At 42.3% G+C, this 27,159-nt stretch overlaps 1 protein-coding gene across 5 annotated transcripts in view; it reads left to right on the top strand.

The window, feature by feature from the left end:
• Positions 1–27,159, top strand: part of kif21b (kinesin family member 21B) — a 57,074-nt gene that overhangs the window by 18,738 nt on the left and 11,177 nt on the right. For 2 of the 5 annotated variants that reach the window (XM_031861649.1, XM_031861389.1), the window contains exons 2-27: positions 5,015–5,237; positions 7,652–7,834; positions 8,800–8,949; positions 9,458–9,592; positions 9,777–9,962; positions 10,231–10,346; positions 10,540–10,735; positions 11,281–11,470; positions 11,612–11,675; positions 12,652–12,882; positions 13,748–13,871; positions 13,959–14,100; positions 14,813–15,001; positions 15,134–15,333; positions 15,444–15,551; positions 16,188–16,504; positions 16,750–16,933; positions 17,422–17,625; positions 17,772–17,873; positions 18,383–18,548; positions 18,766–18,826; positions 18,941–18,989; positions 19,700–19,944; positions 20,818–20,886; positions 21,040–21,150; positions 24,586–24,624. In XM_031861649.1, the coding sequence (XP_031717509.1) occupies positions 5,015–5,237; positions 7,652–7,834; positions 8,800–8,949; positions 9,458–9,592; positions 9,777–9,962; positions 10,231–10,346; positions 10,540–10,735; positions 11,281–11,470; positions 11,612–11,675; positions 12,652–12,882; positions 13,748–13,871; positions 13,959–14,100; positions 14,813–15,001; positions 15,134–15,333; positions 15,444–15,551; positions 16,188–16,504; positions 16,750–16,933; positions 17,422–17,625; positions 17,772–17,873; positions 18,383–18,548; positions 18,766–18,826; positions 18,941–18,989; positions 19,700–19,944; positions 20,818–20,886; positions 21,040–21,150; positions 24,586–24,624 (3,984 nt within the window). The remainder of the gene's footprint in view (positions 1–5,014; positions 5,238–7,651; positions 7,835–8,799; positions 8,950–9,457; positions 9,593–9,776; positions 9,963–10,230; positions 10,347–10,539; positions 10,736–11,280; positions 11,471–11,611; positions 11,676–12,651; positions 12,883–13,747; positions 13,872–13,958; positions 14,101–14,812; positions 15,002–15,133; positions 15,334–15,443; positions 15,552–16,187; positions 16,505–16,749; positions 16,934–17,421; positions 17,626–17,771; positions 17,874–18,382; positions 18,549–18,765; positions 18,827–18,940; positions 18,990–19,699; positions 19,945–20,817; positions 20,887–21,039; positions 21,151–24,585; positions 24,625–27,159) is intronic. The other 3 variants (XM_031861735.1, XM_031861564.1, XM_031861471.1) reach the window with 2 other exon arrangements.

Below are 27,159 nucleotides of genomic sequence, written 5' to 3'. Positions count from 1 at the left end.
TGTGTGTGTGTGTGTGTGTGTGTGTGTGTGTGTGTGTGTGTGTGTGTGTTTTATGGGTCTGATCCTATGGGTCTGATCCTAATTAGCACTATTGGGTTTGATAATTATTGTAATAAGTGAATTCCCTCAGAGCTTGTGGATAATGAGTTTCTGACTTTGAGTGTGTGTGTGTGTGTTTGTTTGTGTGTCTGACAGAAGTAGGTTCAGAGCCCCTGAGAAAACACTGGGATAATGAGTGTATAGACACCATGTTCCTACCTATACATTCATCTGTATATAAAGAAAAAAGGTGTGTGTGTAGCTTTTTATTGCTTCATTCATGGACTCTGTTTAGTCTTCAGGCTATTCAAACCGTTTTTCTATTCGTGTGCAAAGATGAGAAAAGATAAATGCCTTTAATAATTTGCTGCATCAGGGATCCACAATCTGTTTCTCTTTGTGTCCCTCTACGACTCTGTCTCATTTAGTCGTGGTGTTAAGGGCTATTTTTAGCTGCTAAATGTTCTTGCGTGTGTGTGTGTGTGTGTGTGTGTGCGTGTGTGTGCGTGTGTGTGTGTGTGTATGTGAGAGATGTTCGCTGTTCCGATCAATGTTATGGATCCCATCTTTTGTTCGCACAGCTGGCTTAAATGTTCATCCAGCTGAGCCGTGGTGTGATCATGAGTGTGTGTGTGTGTGAATTGATTATTTATAGCTGTTCCATTTCTTCTCCCTGTGGATAACTGACGGGCTGTCATTGTTGTCTTTGTGTCTCTTTGTTGTGTGTGTGTGTGTGTGTGTGTGTATTATTGTTTGATATGAAGCTTGTCAAGACTTTCCTGAATTCAGCCATATTGTCTTGGGAATGTTTTACACTTCTGTGATTTTGGAGAAGACACTCAGAAGAAGCGTATGTGTGTGTATATGTATGTATATGTATATGTATATATATATATATATATATATATATATATATATATATAGAAGAGTGATAAATGTAGACATAGGCCTCTATTTTATCTTAGAATACTTTGGGCATCAGCCAATGATTATTTATTATGGTGTAATATTATTCATTTATGAAATTTAATTTTTTTTCACAATTTCAGAGCGCCCCAGCTGATGTCTTTATTTTTCTTGTTTTGTTTGACCTAGAGTCCAAACGTATGAACGACTTTGATAGAAAACACAGAGAAGCACAAATAGTCACATTTGACAAGCTGTAACTAACAAATGGTTGGAATGTGTGCTTGATGAATGACTTCAATTACTGACTTCAGCTAAATACTAATATCAGCATGCTAACGTGGCGTGCCCACAGTGACAATGGTAACATGTCTGCATACAAAAGACTGTTTTAATGTTTAGCATTGCTGATGACAAATTACAGCTCATTCGTTTTGCAGGTATTTGGAGGTAGAATTCTGACCTGATGATGGTGCGAGGGTAAAAGTCAGCGGATCACCAAAGTCTGTGGGTTTCATCCTCTGCAATTACATTTCTGTGCAGACACTTATGGTCTTCAATTTCTCCAAACAGTGGCGGACCACTTAACCAACAGCCATTGCCACTGATATACTGCAGCATTCGGGTCTCAGCTAAACTCAAGACCAAACAAATTACCTGTTATTTCTCTATCTGGAATTTTGAAAAAGAAAACCAAACTGCTGTGTCGGGCTGCGTAGAAGTTATGAATTGGAAAGTGTCTGTTCTATGTACTGTGTCAGAGATCAGACAGCAGAGGCCGATCTTCTCTGAGTCAGTCAGTGGTCAATGCGAGACAAAGCAAAGTAGTAATAAAGCTGGTATGTTCTTTTTCACTGTAAGTGATGATGAAAAGTTGATCCTCTTAATGGGGGAAGGACTGATGATTTCAAAATGTGGTACCTCAAAGAGAGTTGCAGCAAATGGATGTGATACTCAATACACTTATTACCAGCCCATACTCTATATTGTATACTTTACTTTCTTTTCTTTCATTTAAATGTCAGTTGTCAAGTGTTACACCTGACACTTCTGACCTATAAATATTGTACACAAAAGACAAGGAGAGAAGAATAACCTCCAACCCTTTTACGATACAGCTGCAGCTCACACACACACACACACACACACACACACGGTTTGTCTTCTCATAAATCCATTGTGCAGAGCCAGCGCTCTCCTCCTGCCACATCCACTTTATGTTAATAATTGGCTTAAACCGGACTCATGTGTGATCTGTGGTTCTAGATCCATTAACCTCCGTGCTAAGGTCACCTCCAGTAATATAAAGGACTCATCTGTCTGCAAGCTGCTTTCTATATCTCACTGTCTATTATAAGGTGGTCCAGGGTCAGTATGCTGCTGCTGAATTGGACTATTCTAATGTCTTTAATTCCTTCCTGGAAGACCCTCTTCCATGACGCCTCAAGGCCTAAAAGAGGGCCAAAAAGTGCTGTTGTCAGCTGTATGTGTTTGTGTGTTTCTGCAGCACCATAACGACGTGCGGTAACAGGATTACTCTGAGTGTTAGCAGTGGGTGTGGTTCTTAATGCATGCTTGAGAGGAACCATGTGTGAACTAAAGATAGGTTGTTTGTGAACTGTGTGTACAGTATTTGTGTCTTGAGTTACTGTGGGTCTTTGTGAGGTGCCCACTATCCGTATAGCAGCTGTATGTGTTTGGGCATTTCTCTTGTTGTTTTATGACTCTATACAGCTTGTGTGTGTGTGTGTGTGTGTGTGTGTGTGTGTGTGTGTGTGTGTCTTTGTTGTTGCATCCCAAAGGGAGTCTGTGGAGCGATCTCACTGTGTGCGGGGGAGTTGATTTGCATCCCCTGAAGACTGAACTGGGGGGGGGGGGGGTTAGCATGTGTAGAGGTGGCCCCAGTGCTCCGATACTGCTGGCTCACAGCTTTTTCCGCAGCTTAAAGTGATTACCTCCCAACTGTGTCCGCATTGTACCACTGAAAGCCCAAGTTTAACAGTGGTGCCATGTGACAGATCTTCTGTTTTATGTACATTGCGTATACTCTTGAGTTTTCTCTGCAGTGTTTTCTCACAATGAATTAGCGCTGCGGCAGAAGCAATTAAAAAAAAAAAAGTGTCACTTTTTAACAGCTACATCTCCTCTAATCAGCAGGGATGCCTGCAAGGCTTTCAGTCGTTCTGCAGCCAAACAAGATAAAAGAAATGAGCCTAAATTTAAATACTCGGCCCTCATTCTGTCACGGAGTTCGACGATGTTCAGACTCATCAAATCGGGGATTATTTTACAGCTGGGATGCAAGATGAAGGCAATTAACTTGAACGATGAACTACCTGTCAGGAAAGAAAGCCCAGCAGAACTCTGAGTCCTGAGCAGCAGGATTAACAGCTGATGATGACTTATCAGCCAAAGTCTGCCACATCATCTTCAGTGGCCTCTCAGAACTGTTCTTTTTATGGCTCATTACTCATTTCGTACACTTTTCCGACTTAATAATCAACAGCACAAACAGAAGTACTGTGTATGAGCTTTGTCCTCGGGGCTGTTCTTCTGTTACTGATTTCTGTTTAGTTCCACTCTATAAAGTGAAGCGAATGTCTTGTTTGTCTTTTGTCTATCGCGCCGCAGTCTGCTACACGTTCCTCTAGCAGTCAATCAAATTGATGGTTCATTTTAATGCCCCTTTTGGATAAAGCCGTGTTCGAGGATGGTGTGAGTGAGTAAACTTATGTTAACAAACGGGTTATGAAAACCTGTTCTATATATATAACATGTTCCTGACCAGAGTTTGCTAAAGGGCTAGTTAGGTCTTTTCTATGCTTTCTTCATTCTGAAGGACTCATCATTACAGATTTGGTGAACACAAGTGGTGCTTTTATGCAATTCTTTGTGGAGACACCCAGTTTTTCAGATCTGTCGATTATATCAACTAATCAATTAGTCGGCAAAATGGTGCGAGTGTTAATCCTCTAAGAATTTCTTTGGTTGAGGACAGCCCTAGTGTGCCTGTCTGACACAGCTGGGTTTTGATATAAAAGGCTGAACATGGGTTTCTGCCGTGAATGTTTTGGGTTACTGTAAGCTGACTATAAAGTTAGTGTGTGGTCGATGTTCTAGCCCACTCAACCATATACGTTCTGCTCTTCTCAATGGGACACTTTTTTATAAGGCAACCAAAACTTACACTACTTTGCCTTAATGTCAGCTCAAACAGAGAAAGGATCCCTTTGTGGCTCCAGGGGGATCTGGAAAGTTGGATAAATTCCTTTGTGTGTCGGTTGATAGTATACCGAAGACTACAAGTCTGCTGCCGATCTCTGCCTGAGGCTAGCAGCTTGAAGCTATATTCGCAACTACAAGCAAAACACACCCAAATCCGTACAGTGAAGTGAATTGTTGCATTGTGGGTAATGTAGACGCCAGGTTTTGACAATGTATGGAATATAAAATACATTATCTCTGGTCCCCCTTTGATCCTTTAAAATCCTGTGTCTGGAGTCTTTTAATGTCATATGAATATAATGCTAAATTGATGGCGTACACCTTTTCGTAATCTGTGGATCAGCAGTGATGTATGCAGACCCAGGACAGTGACAACCAAGGTTTTAAGTAATACTTCAATGAAAACCTATGTTTTGAGTGTCAAACATTAAAAACATGCAGTAAGTTTGGCTTCACAACAATTACAATGGATACCAATGGCAACCCAGTTCCAAAATATGTTTAAAATACATACAGAGACAGCAGAAAACATGATACAAAATGTATTCTTTGATTACATGTTTACTATGATAAAGCATCTGATGTTTTAAAGGTCATATCTTATTAAATAGATTACAGATTTTACAGTCCTGGCTTAGTTTTGGATGATTTCCATATCCCACTTCAAATGTTTCCACTCAACATGATCATGAGGTCAGAGCAGAGCGTGTCCAGCTTGTGGATCAGATTGTCATGCTGGATCTGCACGGTGCATTAAAACAGTGACACCCATATTACACGTTTTAATTCATGATGTTAGAATCTCTTTTTTCCATTCACTCTGTCCTTTTCTTATCTCCTCCAGGATTCGTCCTCAGATGGCCAAGGAGAAGATAGAGGGCTGTCACGTGTGCACGCTGGTCACACCTGGAGAACCACAAGTCCTCCTGGGTAAAGACAAAGCCTTCACCTATGACTTTGTGTTCGACATCGACTCTGAGCAGCAGCAAATCCACGAGGCCTGTGTTCACAAGCTCATCGAGGGCTGTTTGGAGGGCTACAACGCAACAGTTTTCGCTTATGGACAGGTATGATGCAGAGACTTGGATTTTTATATTAGGGATTCATTTTTGGATTAATTTCTAGAACATAGTTCCATAGCTTTTGTCATTATTCAGTTTGTTTTATATGAAATAATATTTTAATAAGTAAGTAAAAAAACAAAGAAGCAGGCTGAATACCCATCCAATTCTGATCCCAATCCTGTTGGTGATACATGTGTTACACTGATGACACATGTGACAGATAGCGAACATAACCACATCTTAAACACACCAATTGGCATTTAATCGAGATTTATCTTGGAACAATATATGTTTTCTAGATTTGTGATTGATTATTCTGTTTCATATCAAGCCTGGAGCTGCAAAACAAATCAAGCTAAATAAAACACTTAGTAGTGGGTGGTGACACAGGGTTAATTAATCATACACTGCTTGTCACTATCATGCAATACACTTACAGTGGGTACGGAAAGTATTCACACCCCTTTAAATTTTTTACTCTGTTTCATTGCAGCCATTTGCTAAAATCAAAAAAGTTCATTTTATTTCTCATTAATGTACACTCAGCACCCCATCTTGACAGAAAAAAACAGAAATGTAGAAATTTTTGCAAATTTATTAAAAAAGAAAAACTGAAATATCACATGGTCATAAGTATTCAGACCCTTTGCTCAGTATTGAGTAGAAGCACCCTTTTGAGCTAGTACAGCCATGAGTCTTCTTGGGAATGATGCAACAAGTTTTTCACACCTGGATTTGGGGATCCTCTGCCATTCTTCCTTGCAGATCCTCTCCAGTTCCGTCAGGTTGGATGGTGAACGTTGGTGGACAGCCATTTTCAGGTCTCTCCAGAGATGCTCAATTGGGTTTAGGTCAGGGCTCTGGCTGGGCCAGTCAAGAATGGTCACAGAGTTGTTCCGAAGCCACTCCTTTGTTATTTTAGCTGTGTGCTTAGGGTCATTGTCTTGTTGGAAGGTGAACCTTCGGCCCAGTCTGAGGTCCAGAGCACTCTGGAAGAGGTTTTCTTCCAGGATATCTCTGTACTTGGCCGCATTCATCTTTCCTTCAATTGCAACCAGTCGTCCTGTCCCTGCAGCTGAAAAAGACCCCCATAGCATGATGCTGCCACCACCATGTTTCACTGTTGGGATTGTATTGGGCAGGTGATGAGCAGTGCCTGGTTTTCTCCACACATACCGCTTAGAATTAACGCCAAAAAGTTCAATCTTGGTCTCATCAGACCAGAGAATCTTATTTCTCATAGTCTGGGAGTCCTTCATGTGTTTTTTGGCAAACTCTATATGTCTTGCACTGAGGAGAGGCTTCCGTCGGGCCACTCTGCCATAAAGCCCCGACTGGTGGAGGGCTGCAGTGATAGTTGACTTTGTGGAACTTTCCCCCCCATCTCCCTACTGCATCTCTGGAGCTCAGCCACAGTGATCTTTGGGTTCTTCTTTACCTCTCTCACCAAGGCTCTTCTTCCACGATTGCTCAGTTTGGCTGGACGGCCAGGTCTAGGAAGAGTTCTGGTCGTCCCAAACTTCTTCCATTTAAGGATTATGGAGGCCACTGTGCTCTTAGGAACCTTGAGTGCTGCAGAAATTCTTTTGTAACCTTGGCCAGATCTGTGCCTTGCCACAATTCTGTCTCTGAGCTCCTTGGGCAGTTCCTTCGACCTCATAATTCTCATTTGCTCTGACATGCACTGTGAGCTGTAAGGTCTTATATAGACAGGTGTGTGCCTTTCCTAATCAAGTCCAATCAGTTTAATTAAACACAGCTGGACTCCAATGAAGGAGTAGAACCATCTCAAGGAGGATCAGAAGAAATGGACAGCATGTGAGTTAAATATGAGTGTCACAGCAAAGGGTCTGAATACTTATGACCATGTGATATTTCAGTTTTTCTTTTTTAATAAATTTGCAAAAATTTCTACATTTCTGTTTTTTTCTGTCAAGATGGGGTGCTGAGTGTACATTAATGAGAAATAAAATGAACTTTTTTGATTTTAGCAAATGGCTGCAATGAAACAAAGAGTGAAAAATTTAAAGGGGTCTGAATACTTTCCGTACCCACTGTATGTTCCCAACACTAATTTTGAATATTTTTAAGTTTTGAATGTTGTGTTGTTATATTTACTGTTTTTACATTTTATTGTGAACATTTAGTCTGAGATTTCTCTGTAAGAGGTTCAGTTATACTAAGATGATGTTGATCTATATGTCTGGTACTTATTGGATAACTGATAACGACTGATACTCTGGTGCCCAAATATTCTAGTTGAATAAAAGCACACACACATACCTGAACACACAGTTTATTGAAGTTTAATTAACTGACAATACACGCATGTGAAAACAGGATGCTGTACATAGATGTCTGATGGTTGGAGTACTCGGTAAATTGTATCTCATCGTGGTTGATAAACTGTGTTTCAGACGGGTTCGGGTAAGACCTACACCATGGGAACGGGCTTTGATTTGAGCCTGGGCCCACATGAGCAGGGCATCATCCCACGGGCTGTTCACCAGCTGTTTGAGGGAATCCAGAACAGTAGGGTGCACGCCCAGGAGGCCGGCATCCAGCCACCCGAGTTTAAAGTCAGTGCCCAGTTCCTAGAGGTGGGTGACACACATGTAGATGTGAATGGATGGAGAGCACATGTACAAACACACTTGATCTAACAATTTAACAGGGCAGAATTGATATTCTTGCTTGCAAATGTTTGTGTGTGTGTGTGTGTGTGTGTGTGTGTGTGTGTGTGTGTGTGTTGGGATGGTTATCGGTCCATATTAACTCTAACCAGATGGGACAAAACAGGGAGACGAGAGGATCAGCCCCCTCTTCCACAAACAGGAAGTTACAACCCAATGACAGATGGGCAGGAATGTCTGCTTGTGCTTTGTTGGTCTTGATTAATGTTGGCCATTACCTCGGACATTATTCCTCATCACTGTGTGGTAGAGGATGGATAAGAGCGAGGGATAAGAGGGAGGGAGGGAGGGAGGGATGCTTGTGTAGGAGCAATGAGATAATATGACGAGTAATCATTTCCTCCAGAGGTTTCTGGCAGGCAAAGGTTTGGGTTGCCTCTGTGGGCAGACATTTATATGTTTGTGTGTGTGTGTGTGCATGATCTAATTACTTTAATACAATTTCTGTAATAATAATTACAATAAAATAAATGTTAAAAATTTTTTTCTTTCTAGCTTTCTCCTATTTCTTCTGTCTGTCCTGCTCTCTGCTGTTCATGTGTTTTTATTCTCAGGTCACAAGGTTATCTCTGTTGACGGTTAACAGATGTGTGTGTGTGTGTGTGTGTGTGTGTGTGTTTGGGAGTAGGTGGGAACAGCTGAGTTTTCGGCTGTGGCCCTTGCCCTCTTTAGTTTCTGAGTCAATCATTTGACCTGTGTGTAAATAAGAAACACAGCTGTGAGAAAATGGGAGACCATGAGTAGCATATGACAAACTGCTCATTAATTAATTGTGTTTAATGGTTATGTTAAAATTGAGTATTTGCCTTAGCATTGAGTATATATAAATTGTACAATGATGCATATGTGTTTGTGCTTTCTGTTTATTGCAGTTGTACAATGAAGAGGTCCTGGACTTGTTCGACGAAGCCAGAGATCCAGAGAACCGGAACAGGAAGTCCAACATTAAGATCCATGAAGACGCCAGTGGCAGCATTTACACCACTGGAGTCACTTCTAGACTGGTGAACTCCGAGGAGGAGGTGGGTGCATGTTTGTGTGTGTTGGTATCGTATGCGAGTCATCTGCAGTCATCATCCTTGCATTTTATCTTTTTCAATACGTAGTATTTCTGTACACTATATGTGAGCAGATTGTTAAATGAAAGTAGAAAGAAAAGGAGAAGAGATGCTTAATTTGGGTGAGGTCATCCGTGCATTTATTCCCCAAATTTCAGACAGCTGAGAGACAAGACAAGAATGGAGACGAATGGGTGCTTCTGTGGATGGGGAATTTCAAAACAGGGGGAGGGAGACTGATGGAAGTGGGGAAAGTCAGCTGATCAGGTTGAGGATCAAAAGCAAGAGAGGACTTATCAGTAGAGAGGGCAAAAATAGCATTTGCCAGCATTTTGAGTGTGTAGAAAAAATAAAGTAGAAATGTCATTGGATACAAAGACTTGTTTGTGTTGAGTTCTCAGAAATTTTCTTCTTTAGTTCAAACTAACCAGTCATAACCAAATGTCCTCCATATTGTGTGTGTGTGCTGCAGCTGCTGCAGTGCCTGAAGCTCGGTGCTCTGTCCCGCACCACAGCCAGCACCCAGATGAACGCCACGAGCTCCCGCTCGCATGCCATCTTCACCATCTACCTTTGTCAGATGAGAGTGTGCCAGCGGGCTCAAATGGTGAGATATGGAGTGGAGGGGGGAGGGGGGGATGGAGGGGGGTGGGGGGTTATGAGGGGAAAAAACAAAAATAAAAGATGATTTAGTATTACAGTGATAGTACCATGAAATCATTGCTATTTTCGAGTAAGACGTTCTCAACTCATGAACTCATTTTGAATTGTTTTTTGTCCACCCCCGCCAGCAGAACGGAGGAGCAGAAGAGAACGGGGAGTTGAACGGTGTGGACTCCGGCCCCATCGCTCAGCCGGAGTTCGAGACACTGATGGCCAAGTTCCACTTTGTGGACCTGGCCGGCTCTGAGAGGCTGAAACGCACAGGAGCTACAGGAGAGAGAGCCCGTGAGGGAATCTCCATTAACTGTGGACTGGTGAGACAGACAGACATATAAACTGTGTGTGTGTGTGTGTGTGTGTGTGTGTGTGTGTGTGTGTGTGTGTGTGAGACGTATTTAAATACAGAGTTTCCATATCTCTCTTCTGCTTTCTTAAAGGTTCTCAATACGATACTCAGAGCATTAATAAAGCAGCAAACAACAGTGTTAAGAACCTTTTATATGTCGGCATGTTAATAATACTAGAAAATCAGTTCATCAATTTCTGTGTGTGTGCGTGTGTGTGTGTGTGTGTGTGCTGTAGCTGGCGCTGGGAAATGTGATCAGTGCTTTAGGGGACCAGACCAAGAAGGGAGGGCACGTCCCTTACAGAGACTCCAAACTCACTCGTCTGCTACAGGACTCCCTGGGAGGCAACAGGTACACACAGACACACACACACACACACACACACACACACACACATATACTGTACATACAGACAAATTATTTATGTGGTAGGAAAATAATATAATTCTGGGATAATATGAAAATTGTTTCAAAAAGAGAAAGTCGTAATTTATCATGGCACTGGAGCAGAAATGATTAGTTGATACGTTTCCTTCTTCTTCAGTCGCACAGTGATGATCGCCTGCGTCAGTCCGTCAGACCGGGACTTCATGGAGACACTGAACACACTGAAGTACGCCAACCGTGCCCGAAACATCAGGAACAAGGTGGTGGTGAACCAAGACAAGACCAGCCAGCAGATCAGCGCCCTGCGAGCCGAGATAGCCCGGCTTCAGATGGAACTGTTGGAGTACAAGGCGGTGAGAGATGGGTGGGATGGATGACTATAAGAAAGCTGGGGGAAAAAGTGGGGGGGAGAAAAATGGGGGGGCGAGTTGGAGAAGAGAGACAACACATGGCTGTCAGTGTAACTGATGCAATGAGGGCTGACATGATGGATGAAATTGAGAATAGTCACTGAGTAGAAGAAGAAAAAAAGACAACACTAATGGGAGTGAAGTGAAGATGGTATTAGAGAGCGAGTAAGAAAAGCAGAGTCCATGTCTGCAGCAGCAGCTGATAACTATATAAGATTAAAGATCTTCACTGGAACACACGCATCCATTTATACTTTTGCTATAGTGCATGCAGAGTATGAAGAAGATTAATCAGTGGAACGTCAGCATTTTCCAAAGAGATGAATCCTGAATCTGAATATGCTTGTGCTGAGAAGCTCTGTGTCACATGGTTTATCTAATGTCAACAATTATGCAGAAAGGAGAGTGGAGAATGAGACGAGAAAATAAAATGCTTGTAGAATTCAGGGTAATTGATGTTCATACTGACTGTTTGGGTCTCTGTGCAGGGCAAGCGTGTGGCAGGTGAGGATGGTTCAGAGGGCTACAGCGACCTGTATACGGAGAATGCAATGCTGCAGAGAGAAAACGACACAATGCGCCACAGGGTGAAGGCCATGCAGGAGACCATTGACCACCTCAACACCCGTGTAACACACATGCTGGCCAATGAGGTCAACACTCTGCTGACTAAGTCAAGTACGTGAGGGAGATTTGAAACTGCTCTGAATGTATGAATTCAGTTGCTCCTAAGTCCGCCTCTTGAATCTTACTTTAATGCATCCTTATTGTATTGAGTGTTTTCTGTGCCCTGAGGCTCCTTCTCCCTTTGAATGTTAGGTGAGGGCAATGAGGAGATCGGTGCATTAATACAGAACTACATCCGAGAGGTTGAAGAACTTAGGTAAGAGCTCCAAACCTCCTATTATACCTTTATGTACTGCCATCACTTACTTTACAAACTTTTGACCTGACTTTGTTTTTTAAAGGAATATTTTGACATTTGTGGGAAATGCGCTCATGAGCTTTCATGCCACGAGTTAGATGAGATGATGTATACTACCCTTGTTTCCGTTTGTTCCATATGGAGTTGAAGCCCTTTAGCCGGTTAGCCAAGCTTAGTATAAAGACTGGAAACAAGGGGAAACAGCTAGCTCGGTTCTGTCGGAAGTGCACCTACCAGCACATCCAATACTCAGTATTTTACAAGATATATGTTGTTTGTTTAATCTGGTCAAAGACTGATATGTAGAAATGATGGATGCTACCTTTGGATAGAGATAGACTAGCTGTTTTACCCTTCTTTCAGTTGTAATGCTAAGCTAAGCTAACCATCTCCCCTGGCTATGGAGATTCATGCTGACCAGAGAGACACAAGATCCGTATAAATTGTCTCATCTAACTCGCCACTAGAAAGCATGAGACTTACTATGCAGACCACTTCCATTTCCCCGAATGGATGTGGTTGGATCAGTTGCTTTTTCTGTACTTTGATTATTATGATATCACATATCATAATTTTTCTCTGCCAAATCAGCAAATTCATACCTTTAAAGACTTTAGCTGAAAATGTGACCACAAGTGACAATTATGGTACAATGTTAAATTAGAGTTAGCTGCACAGCAATACAAATTTGTTAATGTTAGCTAAAGTAAGCTACCATATGCTTCTGGTAATACCAAACCAAGCAAGGCTGTAAAGGTTAAACCCCTGAGTGTATTGAATTGAAGATAAGGTAATTTCTATTTTGCTTATGAATTGAACTTGAATGTTGTTTTTCATTTCAGAGTGATATTTTCTCCTCTTCTCAGAACAAAGCAGATGTTATGGATTGATGAGTTGTCTTTTTCTCCTCCTCTCTTCCTCTCTCCTCCCTCAGATCCAAGCTTCTTGAGAGCGAGGCCATGAACGAGTCTTTGCGACGGCAGACAGTCCGACTTTCCTCGCGTTCCCCGTTCCCTTCCTCCACTCTCAGCCCCGCCCCCGGCCACCCCCCTGGCTCCTCCCCCGCTTCATTATCAATGGAGGCCGAGTTGACGGACGTGTTACGCCGGGCCAAGCTGGACATCGACAGGCTGAAGAAGAAGGAGAGGAGGCAGAGAAGAATGAGGTGAGGATAGAGGGATGCATTAAAGATGTTATCACACTCTAATTTCACAAAACAAAATAGAATATAATAGAAATCGTGGCACAAGTCTTCGGGGGAGTCGCATCCAAAGGAAGTCCGGGAAGCTCTTCTCTCATATATCTAAACTCAGAAATATCTCAGCTTGATGTCAATTCAATTTCTCATTCTTCCCTCTAAGCCATTGTCAAAAGTATAATGAGTAAGTTTTTGTGCATGCTCATATACTCTCTCCCCCCCTCATTGCTTTTCTCCTCTAGCTTAAGAGCCACATCACAAGTTGATTAGTGCTTTGGGACGGCCAGCTTCTGAATAGAACTGGGATGCAGCCAGTGCTGAGTAGTAACGCTGGCTTGGACACAAAAAGGTCTAATTCAGTCGGCCAGTGGGTCATGAGAATGAAGAGTCCAAAGCCTAACAGGCTAATTGAGGTTTAATGGGATTGAGATGGAGGTAGACGGGAATTTAGGGATGGGACTGGGGATGGTTGTAAAAGAGGGATCAAAGGGGAGTACAATTGGCAATAAAAAGTAAAGAGCTAAAAGGGCTGAGATGAGCTGAAGAAGACTTTGCTAATGCCTTCAGAGGTCTGATTTTGCCATAAGCACATCACTTGGCAACATTCCCAAAGCCTTAATGGTGGTTGTTAGGAGTGTGTGACATCTCACTTACATGACAGAGAGTGTTTGTAAGACATGGTAATGGACAAAAAAACCTTCATATTACTGCAGTTGAATTTGATAGACGATCATCCACAGGTGAAAATAGTAAAAGAAATTAAGGAAAATAATTTGATGATACAATGCCAACTGTCATGTTGCTGAACAATCATGCTTTTCTCTTCCTGTAGTCCTGATTTGGAGAAAGGTCTGAAGAAACGAGTGAAACTGCACACTCACGAGAATGGAGAGAACGGGCGGAGTGGTCAGAATGGACAGAATGGGGAGATCGATTCAGACGACAATTACACTGAGGTAATAATTACACCTTTGCATTCATACGAATTTAAAACGAAAACAAACGGAACAAGGTCTGATGCATCTGTGTGTTTCTGCGTGTAGGATGTCATGTCTCCACTGCAGGAGGAGAGCGGTTGTGATGAAGATGAGGGGGAGGATGAAGAGGAAGGCAGGGAGGAGGAAGAGGACGGGTTTGACAGTGACGAGAGCCTGGTGGATTCAGACTCAGACTCTGAAGAGAAAGGTGCGTTCCTGACAACTGCTGCTGCAAAACCAACAGAGCTCTTCACCCTTTTCTGTCTGTCTCTGTGTCGGTCGATCGGGAAGTATCTCTCAACAACTTTTGGATGATTGCCACTAATTGCCATTTAATTTTGTACAGTCAATCATTGTGCCCAGAGGATGAATCCTAATTAATTGATGATACACTTTTCTTCTAGCGCCACCAGCTGGTCAAAGTTCTACTTTTCCAGTGAAATATCTCAACATCCATCAGATGAATTGACACAACAATCTTGCATTCATGATTCCTAGATGATGCATCATAATGACCTCCCTAACCTTTCCTCTAGCACCATCATCTGGTCTAAATTTCAATTTATTTGTAATTTATGACTAAATCTTTGCAAAAATAATCACATGATTGATATGTAATTTGTCTACAGCCTTACAGAGCTGCTAGCGTGGCTGTAGACTCTTTGTCCCATCTAACGTAACCTGCATCTCCTTTTTCTTAAGAACATTATGCAGTTTGCCAGATGGCAGTGAAGACAGAAGGAGACATTTTATAGTCGAGTAGAGTAGAGCTGAATTTTAATGTGCAGAATTTACACTGTGTGGCAGCTTGTTTTGACATGTCCCACTATTTATGTCAGTATCATAAAAGAAAATATTATTTTAACTACTCTATAAGCGCTTCTTTGGACTCTGTCTGACTTTTCCCTTCCAATTTGCAGCCAACTTCCAGGCGGACCTGGCTGATCTGACCTGCGAGATCGAGATCAAACAGAAGCTGATAGACGAGCTGGAGAACAGCCAGCGGAGGCTGCTGATGCTGAAGCTGCAGTACGAGGAGAAGCTTGTTCTACTGCAAAACAAGATCCGAGACACTCAGCTGGAGAGAGACCGCGTACTGCAGAATCTCAGTACGTTTAAACATCATGGAATTAGTAGTTTACACATGTGGTTGGGAAGTTGTTGATCAGTAGAAAAGTAAAAAGTGCCACTAAAGGTAAAGCCTGACAACAGGTCATTAACATTATTCCACGGCTACACAGTGTCCATGGAGAACTACACGGAGGAGAAGGCCGGCAGGATCAAGCAGGACTATGAGAAACGTCTTAAGGAGATGAACCGAGATCTGCTAAAGCTACAGGTGGCACAAAAAGAGCATGCACGTCTCCTCAAAAACCAGGGGAGGTATGAACGGGAGCTGAAGAAACTCCAGACGGAGGTCAACGACATGAAGAAAGCCAAGGTAAAAAGAAGGAATAGTGAGTGAGGAGGATTAGGAGCATGGATGAATGACGTGGTTTGAGCAGGACTACTGGTGCAGTTTAAGAAACCTGCCCTCTCTGCTATGTCCAGGTGACGCTGATGAAGCAAATGAAGGAGGAGCAGCTGAGGAGGAGGATGGTGGAGGCAAAGAGGAACCGTGAGATCGCCCAACTCAAGAAAGAGCAGCGCCGACAAGAGGTCAGACTGCATGCGTTTGTGTGTGTTTAGGACGGAGATTTTCAGCACCGCAAACAGTAGATACTACAGTCTTCAGAAACACATATTAACATATTTGATTTGGTGCTTCGGCTCCTTCTAATGCCTCATGCTGAAATAGAATTATTTGGAGCAAGATGAGACAGTATGAGAAAATGTTGTATATGAGCGTGTTCAATCTAAGTTTCAGCCGTTGTCAACATGGTCCACATTCTAAAGAATGATTCATGCTGATGAGTTGCTGTGTTTGTCAGCCTGGCACTTTAAAACCGATTTAAGTATCATGTACATATTGCACACAGATTGTTTGGATTAACTTTTATGTTTTGAATATCAGTACATAGCCTAAATGCATTCATTTCCATCTTTATTTGTTTTCCCTGGAGGAGAGGGCTTATTAGTGAGCATGGAAACATTTGCACTGCCTTATTCGTAATCCTTTTATTCAGGGTTCGTCCTAAAATCCTCTCATGATCAACACTTTGTAAGCCTGTTGTGGAAACTGTCTTATTTAGCTTAGGAATATAAACTAAAAAATGTTTCAAGATGAATTAAAAAGAGAGGCGAGGACTGATAAACACATATTAAAGGACTATTTCTCTCCGTCCTGTCCATCAGTACCAGATTCGAGCGCTGGAGTCGCAGAAGCGGCAACAGGAGCAGGTGCTGCGCAGAAAGACCCAGGAGGTGACCGCCCTGCGGCGCCTGGCCAAGCCCATGTCAGACCGCGTGGCCGGGCGTGTGGCCCGCTGGAACTACTCTCCCTCAGTTACAGACTCTGGAGCCGAGTTATCGGCCAACACTACAGCAAGCAGCTCTGAACCTGAGACTACGAGGACTGTGAGCGGGCTGGTGAAGCAGTGGAACAACAAAAACAATGTGTTTGGATATTTGGCCGAGAGCGAAGGGAGCATGGATGGATCCAGGGTCATTAGGTAAGATGGGCTCATGTAGTTAATGACCTCGACTTTACATGTGCACGTGTTTACACCGTCTTTGTTATTGATGTTTTTATCAAAATGTATTAAATGACAATATGTTAGGGCTTACTGGTAGTGATGCTTTATCACCTGAATCTGCAGCTCCTCTCAGCTTTACGGAGCTTTATAGTTTATATCATTTCAGCTAATTATTTTGGCGTCCAGTCAAAATAATCCTCTCTCCCTTTATCTCTTCCCAGCAATAGGAAGAAGTTGCAGCGTAAGCCAGCAGGCCTGGGCAGCGTTGCAGCGGCGGGCCGAGCTAGCAGCTTCTCAAAGTCTGCCCGTCAGAAGTGGCAAGCACTCGAGCGTCGCATTGTTGACATTGTCATGCAGAGAATGACCATCGCCAACGTGGAGGCCGACATGGATCGCCTCATCAAGGTAGGAATGGCCTTCACATTTTTTCTCGAGATTAAGGTGGAAATGGTGCTATTTGAGGCGTCTTTCTTCGTGTGATTACATTTGCTTAAAATCAAATTAAATATAAGGACTTAAAATGACCTATGCACATGGTAGTGTCAGCAGCAGTTTCAATGGTGACATCTTAGTGGCTTTTCTGGCTCACTTCATCAAAGTATTTCAAACCTAAGTGAGTGAGGCTCTCCTTTCCTCTTCTCTTCATAGACAAACACTGATAAAATCATGCCGTACTATTCAAAAGGGAACAGTGTTTTTCTATGAATCTGCAAGATGTTAGAGCATATATTAAAATGTGTTCGTATTGCACAGAGATATACCGTAGTTAATATAGTTTCCTGTTGTGAAAATAACAATTGTATGTCCTTATCTTTGACATATGCATATGTTTTTGTAAGTATAGCTCTGACATTTCTTTTTCTCTGCGTGCATTTGTGTTTTTGATGAGTCAGAAGCGAGAGGAGCTGACAGTCCAGCAGGAATCGCTCTCACATAAGAGGGAGGTACTAATGGCAGATGGGGAGGGGCCAGAAGCAGAAGACCGCCTCCTTCAGGAAATTAACGAGGACATTGAGGTGCTGAACGCCAACATAGACTACATCAATGACAGCCTGTCTGACTGCCAGGCCACCATTGTACAGATAGAGGAGACCAAGGTATGAACACACACACACACACACGCACACACACACACACACACACACACACACACACACACACACACACACGGTAATGTTTGCTTCGAAGCTGTGAAAAGTGACAGGAGATCTATAGCAATGCCTATGATTGTGTTTTCCTGCAGGATGAGCTGGACTCAGTGGACACATCAGTGGTGATCAGCTCTTGCTCTCTGGCTGAAGCGCGCCACCTGCTGGACCACTTCCTGAAGGCTTCCATAGACAAAGTAAGTCATCACACATGGCCCCTACGAAAACCTAACTAGACAATAAGTGGGTTTGCAGGCTTAGAAACATCTGAAAAATCAATAATGAACAATTTAAATCTGCACTCTTGGAGGTGTGAAAGAATATATGTAGCATTAACAACAAAACAAAGATAATAGAATATACTTACTTATTATGGGTGTTAAATACGGTGAACTAAAATAGTTTTGTACTGTTATCATGTCTTGCAACTGGCAAACATTTTATTTTCTTATTCCTATATAGTGATGTTGCAATGTCCCTAGTGAGAGAAGTGGAGGTGCATTGAATAAGGGAGTGTGGGGCCATCTAGTTGTGTCTCTTTGTACTGCAAGATGTTGTCTGTGGTCAGAAAAGTAAAACACTGTATTTACTAGGCGGTAGCTTTACTGTTGTTTGATTAATATCAAGTGTAAAGGTTGAGGGCAACATTACTGTGTGTGTGTGTTCATCATCATTTTTGATTTGTCCGGTCATTGTGCGCGCGCAGAGTTTACAGGTGGCTCAGAAGGAGGCTCAGATCCGCCTGCTGGAGGGTCAGCTGAGACAGACGGATGTGATTGGCTCATCTCACAATCACATAATCCTTGATGCCCTGAAGGAAAAGGCAGAATACATCCCTGAGCTTCAGGCTCTCATCCACAATGTACAGCAGGGTGAGTGGTGCTGTTTGTTTGTGTCTAGCTCTGTGTGGCAGTGTGTAAGACTTTATATTGAATGCTCTCTTGCCTTAATTGCCTTTAGAGAATAAATAAAAACTGAAAATGCTGTGATATTAGAAAATGTGAGTGTCTTAGGTCGGGACATTAGCAAGTGGAAGTGTATGTACGGTGTGCTGGGGGCTGACGAGTTGTATGTTTTGTGTGCTTCCAGAAAATGGTTATGCCAGCACAGACGAGGAGCCCTCTGAGTTCAGCCAAGCCTCTGACAGCAGGTGAGACTGCATTCACCCACGCAAAATAAAAAAAAAACGTTTACCACAATGTGCCAAAATTAGTCTAATTTTGCAAAATGTACTGTATGAGTCTGATTTCCTCTCTTTCTGCAGTGTATCGCAAATGAAACAATCCAACAGCCAAGATGATTTCAAAATAAAGGTACATCTGATTTTTATTGTTGAAGTGCGTAGTTGTTGCAGATTGAAATCCACATTCTTTACACAGGAAAGGTGTCCTCTGTCCAGTTTTCTTAAACCCAGGTGTTAACATTACTTCCATATGTATACTTCACAATAGATCTATTTTTGTTAGTGTCAGTGCTCAAAGCATCAGGCAGTGCTGCGTCTCTCAGTATCTAGACTGTCAGACCTTAATGAACCATGATGACACTGCATGTTATCAAATAGCGTTAGTGTTAGTGATTGTGTTGAGACCCTTGCTCTAATTTTAACTGTCAACACATGCCACAGTTTGTCTGTCAGAGCAGCTGCCATTTAGTTTGGAACCATGAGGTGGCAGTATAAGCAAACACTTACAATTCCTCCACTTCCTAAAACTTGGTTGAATATTCTGAGGAGGTACCTCTGATTTGACACCAATCCCTTTTATCCTCATGCTAATACTGTGTTCTTTATCCTTTATTGGGTATTTTAGTTGTTTTTTCCTATCCAGCCTTTGTTTTACCCCATAATGGCTGTTGTCTCTTTTCTCTCCCTGCTTATTGTTTTTTTTCTGGCAGCATCTTAATTTCCTCCTGTGCCTTAATTAAAGTCAATATTTATCTTTATTTCATTGCTCAGCTATTCATATCACACTGTCCTCCTTTCTCATATCATCCTCTTATTGTCCCCTGTAACATTTTTCATCAGATGGAGCCTCGTCTGTCAGCTCAGATGAAGGCGGTGTCTGCAGAGTATCTTGGTCCCAGTGTCGACCACTCATCAGGCAGCAAGCAGCAGCACATCACCAAGTCTCTGGCCTCGCTGACGGACATCCAGGAGGACGGCCTGAGCTTGGCGACAGCTAGTCTGGGGCTCAGCCTGGCCCTACGAGACCACTACCACAGGGACCGGGTGTCCCGCACCATCAGCCTACCTGTCAGGGGCCACACCTTGTAAGTGAATCAAAATATGTGATGAAGCAAGGTGAATTTACAGAAGCAAAGAAAATCATTGGGATGAAATTCTAAAGTTAGATGAAATTAAGTATAATATATAATATGCAAATGTTACAGGCCACAACTACAGCTAGAGTGAAATAATACGTTTGCAACAAAGGAAATACAAGTGCAGAAGAGAAACCAACCAATATAAAGAACAACAGAGTTTTTCATTAAGATTTGGCATTTTGGTCAACATTTGTTTCGCTGAAGAGCCTTAAACAAGCAGAAGAGCAGAGTCATGGAATGACGATGACGTGTTGAACTGGAACATTTAAACAGAAAACGTGTTACGAGGATAAACAAACAAGTTAAATAAAAACTCAAGGATAATTGGATAACCATACACCCAGTGGAATATCACAAATCAACAGGAACATTATTAATCCTAATGACAGAGACAAAGTTGTCAAAATCTTTGAGTGATTTTTTTCCTACAGCCCACTACCAAGTTAACAACCACTGGAAAACTACCAGAGACCTGACATTTCTTAGGCTAGAAAACGGCTTCAAGGAGAGAAGAAGAGAAGCCAATGAATCAGTCAGATTTGCATCAGTCCTCGGGGATGGGACGCCCCGTTGTGTACAATTTGATATTTAAAGAAATTAGTCTGCCAGTTGCTTAGTCTGCTAGAAATGCTGTTAAATTCCAAAGAACCCTTCTTTCTTATATATTCTCAACAGTTTACATATACGTGAATCATCCTCCTGTGCACTCCCTTCAAGATTGGCTTAGTTTGCTTTTGTGTGTGTGTGTGTGTGTGTGTGTGTGTGTGTGTGTGTGTGTGTGTGTGTGTGTGTGTGTGTGTGTCTGTGTCTGTGTGTCAGTCCCAGGCAGTCTCGGGGTTATGACACTTCCCCTCTAACAAGGAGGAAATCCTACGACCGTGCGTACAGGTACATGCACTGTAATCAAATCTTTTGTTATTTTGTTGGCAGATTGATCACATTTTCTGACTGTGTAATGTAATTTTCTTTACTTCTTTCCCTCTTAACTCGTCTTGTCTTTCCTTCTCCTAAACCTTCCTCACCCTCCTGCCCCTTTATCAGGCCCACTGACGGCTATACTCCCCCCTCATCCCCTCCTCTAAGGGCCAGGAACGACCGCAATGTTTTCTCAAGGCTCACCAGCAACCAAACCCAAGGTTCTGCTCTGGACAAGTGAGTACACTGTTGCACAGATACAAACATACGCACTCACTGCTTTTGTCCCTTTGTCCCTGCATTCTCATCAGGTCAATTCAGTCTCACTTTGAACCAGTCCTTTCTTTTCTTTTCTTCTCTTCCATAGTATAAAGTGGCCCTGTAGACAGGCTGATGGTCAGGCCTTTTGTGAGGAAAGTGCTTTTGGCCGCGTTGTAGATGTAAGAGTGTGCTATTCCAACTGTCTATCGTCAGATGAATCGCTCTTATCCTATCCCCTTTTCGAGGAAAAAATACTTGTTTGGGATTAATATAGTTCCTGGGAGGACGGATGGTGCGAACATTCACAGAATCCAGATGTTAAGTGCACTCAAGAGGCATGGAAGATCTGATCATCCAAGCCACAACCACAGGCTAACAACAAGACTGTACTAATTGCAGCATGATTCCAGTCGACATACAGCAGTTACTAGGAAACACATGCAAAATAGGAGGGAATCACCTCACATTGTAACATCCTCTGTAGGAGCAAACTGGCAGGGCAGTTGTGGTTGTTTGGGGAAAAAAGCAAGATGTGGTATAATATGTCTGCTTTGAGATGTCATGAGGTGCATTTGGTAAGAGAAAGATAAATCACCTTGTACAATCTAATCCAATAAAAAAGAGCCCTGCAATAAATCTTTTTCTCATATTATTCAGGTTTGTTGTCGGAGAGAATTAGATTAAAATGTATGGTAATGTTTGAGGCTGTAGTTAGATGTTTTATAAACATGTCTCAATGTGTGTAGCTGGACTACATGCTTACACATTGAGATACACAATGTGGATATAAGATACATTTTAATGTCAGCTGCAAACGTGTTGAGTCTGGAATGAGCAACCGGCCGTTTCCCTTCCTGCTCACAATCAATTCCAGCTTTCAACTCTGACAAATGTCAACAGTTCATTTCAGAATCAGAACCGTTTATTGCCATGGTATGTTGAACATACAAGGAATTTGACATGATGGGAGGTGCATAACATTTAACAATCGACAACAATCAACACAGTGCAAAGTAGAAACATATTAAAATGTACAGAAAAATATAGAATAAAGTGCACAAACGAATAGATAACAGGACTATGAACAAGTGAGATGTAAGTGTAGTGTAAAAGTGTCGAGTGTTTTTAAATAAGAACTAGAAGGGATGTGCAGGGGAGTGACTGGGAGGAAATAGACCTGGGGATGAGAGAGTCAGTGGGGGACCCGGGCTCTGTTAATGAGCCCGACTGCGGACGGGAAGAAACTGTTCGTGTGGCGTGAGGTCTTGGTCCTGATGGACCTCAGCCTTTCAGTGAGCGCTTGGCTCTGAAGTTGTTTGTTTTGTAATATTTATTAATCCGGAACATTTCTCAGCTTTATTGACCCCTAATTGTTAGCGAGGATGCTTTTTGAAATGAGTTATGGTGTTTGTGTTTTGTGTGTGCTGTATGTGTGAATATGTGTGTGTATAGGAGCCTGTGGGTCCTCATTATCTGGAGCACGGGTAGTTGGCTCTTATCATCTTTCCATGCAGCTGTTGTGATTGGTAGTCATTTTAAATTAAGCCAGTGTGGCAGTGAGGGAGGATATTTATGTTTAGGGTCGTGTTTGTAGTTCCCACAGGAGAAGCCCTCCTGTAGAGCCTGATGTAGGAGGATGAAATGGTGTGAGGTTGTTTTTCCTTTCATATTTGATCAGGGAGTATTTGCATAGTTGCAATCTGATGGAGGGTGGTAACATACTTTTTTCATTTACACTATTTTTAAGCGAGGTGTGTCTGGAGGTAAATCTTTTGTTGTTTTTGCTGAAGTAAATACTGGATGCATCACAAGCATAAATTCAACGCTTTAAGTGGAGACAATTTATAAAAATAGTAATTATAAAGCCAGTCTGGATCGTATGTATGATTTCTGTGTAATTGGGTGCCAAATGAGAAGCTGTCTGCTATGCAAAGAAAAAAGATGGTGGTGACCTTTTGCAAGTTCACAAAACTTATTAAAATGCAATAAGAGGTTTTTGCGATTGGGACTGTATGGATGTTTTCTGCTTCTGTTTTTTAATTAAATCATATTTGAAGAGATTGGTTGCCTATGCGACAGGGATCCAGCGTTTGACACAGATTTGAAACTCGATGAGGTAAATTCATGTTCAAACGAAGGTTTCTTGTCTCCTGATTCTGAGTGTGTAAAGCACAGGCACTCGGGGTGACAAACCTGAAGCTATAAAATATTTACAATATAATAACACTTTCATTGCACTGTGTCCACTCTGTGGAAGTACTGTATTGGTGTGGTCTAGATTTTTCCCTCGACAGCTTTTAGCGGACCCGGCCTGTGAGTTTGACAACCTTATCCTCCATTTCCCCTTCTGTTAACCCTGGAGCCTGATCCTAATATGTTCCTTTCTGCACTAGTTGCCTGTATGTGGCTGGAAAGAGTTGATGTGAGAGCGGACACTAGTATCAGGGGAGTCATGCATTGGGGCTGCAAAAGTGTACAAATTGTATCGTGCAGTTCTTTGACCTCTGTGTATGCCTAGCGTTATATTAGTGGTCCCTTCTCGACTACTTCCTTCTTTCTTTCAGTACCTTTTTTCTGCCTTTTTCAAATGAAAAGTTCGACATTTTGCGAGATACTTTTTCACTTTCTTTCCAAAGATTAGATGAAAATATTGATGCCCCTCTCATATCTGTATGTCAAATATGAAGCTACAGCCAGCAGTCGTCTAACTTAGTTTATCATAAAGACTGGAAACGGGGATAACCAGCTCAATAACTAACATGTTTCTTTGTTTAATTGGTAATAAGCTGTGTAACTATCACAAGTCTTGGTTACAGCCCAGCACATAGCCCCATGTCATTGTTCTAATTGAAAGTAGTTATAACCTGTCTATTAGTGAGCTTTAGAGGTGCTGGCAGGCTAAACTATGCTACCGTCAGGCAGAGCTAGGCTAAGCTAACCAGCTGCTGGCTGTAACTTTATATTGGACGGACAGGCAGGAGAATGGAAACAATTTTCTCATCAAACTCTCGGCAAGAAAGTGAACAAGCCAAAAGGTCGATAACTATTTCTTTAAACCTTTAACATTTAATGTTAACACCACCAGGGAAACGTCCATTTAACCAACCTTTGCCAGTTTGGGTGTACCTACAGTAAACATCTGCAGACAGCAGTTAAAGAATACAGACTGTTCAGTAGTTATCTTTGGGAAGAAGCCCATTTCATGGCAAACTGCCTGATAAAAACTGGACAAGCTTTATTATTTGACTGAGCTTTCCTGCCAGTTTGCTCTCTGCTTGATATCTAAACCCTCCCTCCAGTCACTCCTCCTTTTAACCCTTTGCCAGTAACCCTTCTGTCTTTCCTTAGCGTGGTTAACCCTTTCCTCTTCCCACCCTGCCCTCCCCTCTCCTGCTCCTCTTCTGCCTCCAGGTCGGATGACAGCGACTCCTCGCTCTCCGAGGTGCTCAGGTAGAGGAACTGTGTTTGTCACTCTCTGTTTTCCCATTTGCCTGTTAAGTCACCTGGTGTCATCTCGTCTCCACCGGTAGTCAGTGCCTCGCCTGGCCTCTCCTCCGCCTCCTTTTGCCCCCCGCTGTGGGGTGAGGTTGCTGTCTTGCATGTTTTAACCACATGCGGCTTTCTTGACCCGCCGGCCTTTCTCACCTGTGACGTTGTGTTGCTCGCACACACAAGACCTGAGTGAACCGTACCATTGATATTATTGAAACAAACATCTTATGACTTTAGCAACCACCTGGTTTAAATGTGAGACAACCAACGACAATGGCCAGTCATTTACTATACAGCCTAATTTCCAGTAAAACCTGCAGTATTGAAAGAGGTTTAGAAATACTTATAAATTACAGGAATAGTTCACTTGCTTTATTGTCAAGTGTTAGATGAGAATATTGGTGTCACTCTAATGTTTGTTAAATTTGTAGCGGTAGCCAGTTAGCTTAGCACAAAGAGTGGAAATGGGGGGAGGGAAACATTAAGCCTGGCTCCTGCTTGTCTCTAAGTGTAAAAACAACAAATTGTGGTTTTGCAGGGAGGGGGGTTATGTGCTAGACTATTTTTTGACCAGATACAGCGGCTTCTTGTCATCACTGTGAATTTGCCAGGCAACCAATAAAGGCTCCAGTTTTCTGCTTCTTTCTTTGTACATATTAAATGCAATACAACAAGTTAATGAGTTAGTTAGTGTTTTTTACCAGGCAAGCTCTTTCACCCTGTCTCCAGTCTTTATGCTAAGATAAGATAATTGACTACTATCTGTAGAACATGAAAGAGTTATCCATCTTCCTATATCATTTTCAGCACTAAAGCAAATGAGCTAAATGTTTTCCCAAAATGTCAAACTACTCTTTTTAGACAAATAGAATCAAATTATATAATAATGATAAAAAACATAATTTTCTCTGTTCATTCTGATCTATTTCTGTGTTTTTAGCTGCACCTCTCACCAAGGCTCTTCTGTCTGTTTTTCTGTGTATTGCAGAGAGCACACACTCATCTCCCTCCATGTTTTCATTAGTCTGCTGGTCTCTTAGTGCTTGGCCCTGCAACAGCCATTAACGGCCCTCACATAGTGCATAACACGGCACACTGTGATATCTTTCACAGGCGCTGATAGAATTGGAACACTTTCTGCCATTTGGCCCAGCGCTGTGCTGTGAGAAACAGAGTGCTGCATTAAGCAATATTATACTATGTGCAGTGACAGTATGTCCTTTACAGAGAAAACTCTAAAGAAAGCCCTCTAAATAAGGCAGCATAATGGTTCCCTAGCGAGTAAAGTTTGGTTGTAAATATAGGCGCTCTGGTAAAATAGAGAAATAATGTTTTTTTCATTTTAAAGTAAAAAATGACTTTAAAAAGTTTTAACATCTTACTTCACCCGACTTCCCATTTACCAATGAGAATGGAGCGTAAGGCCTTCCTCAGACAACACAATAGGGTTAACAGCCTTCAGACTGACCAGGTTTATTCAGATGAAAACTGCACCTCAAATTCTTCTGCTATTCTTTTTTCCTTCCCTTCTCTTTTCTATTTACTAAAAAAAACATGTTAATATATCAGTCGCGGCAATGGTTCTCCCCATTATTTTATCAAATACCTTTCCAAAGACTTTGCAAAAATGGATTTGGACCAAAAAGTGGGTGGGACAAATTGAATGTCCAGTCAGGTTTTGCAGCTCTGCAGAGCAGTTACCAACTTGTTACATTCCTCTACTGACCCACATGTACCGCTTACCCTTTTCCCCGGGCCCTGAAAGGCGATTGGCTGTGGGGATGCTGAACTGAGAGTCAGCTCCCCGCTCACTGGCGGAGAATGGATGCTGCATGTGGTGATGACGACGACGTCTGAGGACGTTGTGCTGTGGTTTATTTTTGAGTTGTAGGCTGTTGTGTAGTTGGTCTTTCAGGCTGTGGCTGTCACCAACAATTGTTTTGAGCTTATTCTGCACAAGTCGGTGCTCTTTTGTGTTTCATGAGACTTGGTAGACATGCATGCAATCTTTTTTTCACTGACGGTTTTTGATTTTGGTTGGCATTTTTACGTCGTAAAAAAAGATACACAAAGTATGGTGTGTAGTGTTTAATATTTTATTTGACGTGTGTATTTGTTTGTGTGCGTGTGCTTTCACGCTGGGACATCAGCGTACGTGCAGGCACAGAAGAGGAGCATGTTGCTATCTTTATTTTTAAGCACACCCTTCTGTGTTTTTCTCACTGTGTGCAGAGACAAAATCTGTCCCAAGTTTTGTGTGTGATCACAGATTCTCTTTTCCCCACTCTCATCCTCTGGCTCTCCCTCACTGTTTTGCTCTCCACCTCACTCTCTCTCACCAACATTTGCACTCACATACACACTAACCACCACAGGTATTAAGGAAGTCCACTGGGGACCAATTCTCCCACATTGCTCCCTCTTATTCTTTTCACTTTGCTGACTGCTCTCCAGTCAGTGGGACATAGATCGGGGGGGGGGGGGGGGGGGGGG

This window comes from Anarrhichthys ocellatus, unplaced genomic scaffold (genome assembly GCF_004355925.1).
Source record: "Anarrhichthys ocellatus isolate YVR2014 unplaced genomic scaffold, GSC_Weel_1.0 scaffold1, whole genome shotgun sequence".
Lineage (NCBI taxonomy): Eukaryota > Metazoa > Chordata > Actinopteri > Perciformes > Anarhichadidae > Anarrhichthys > Anarrhichthys ocellatus.
The sequence above is the reverse complement of the archived record's forward strand: the minus strand, read 5'-3'. Positions and strand labels throughout refer to the sequence as shown.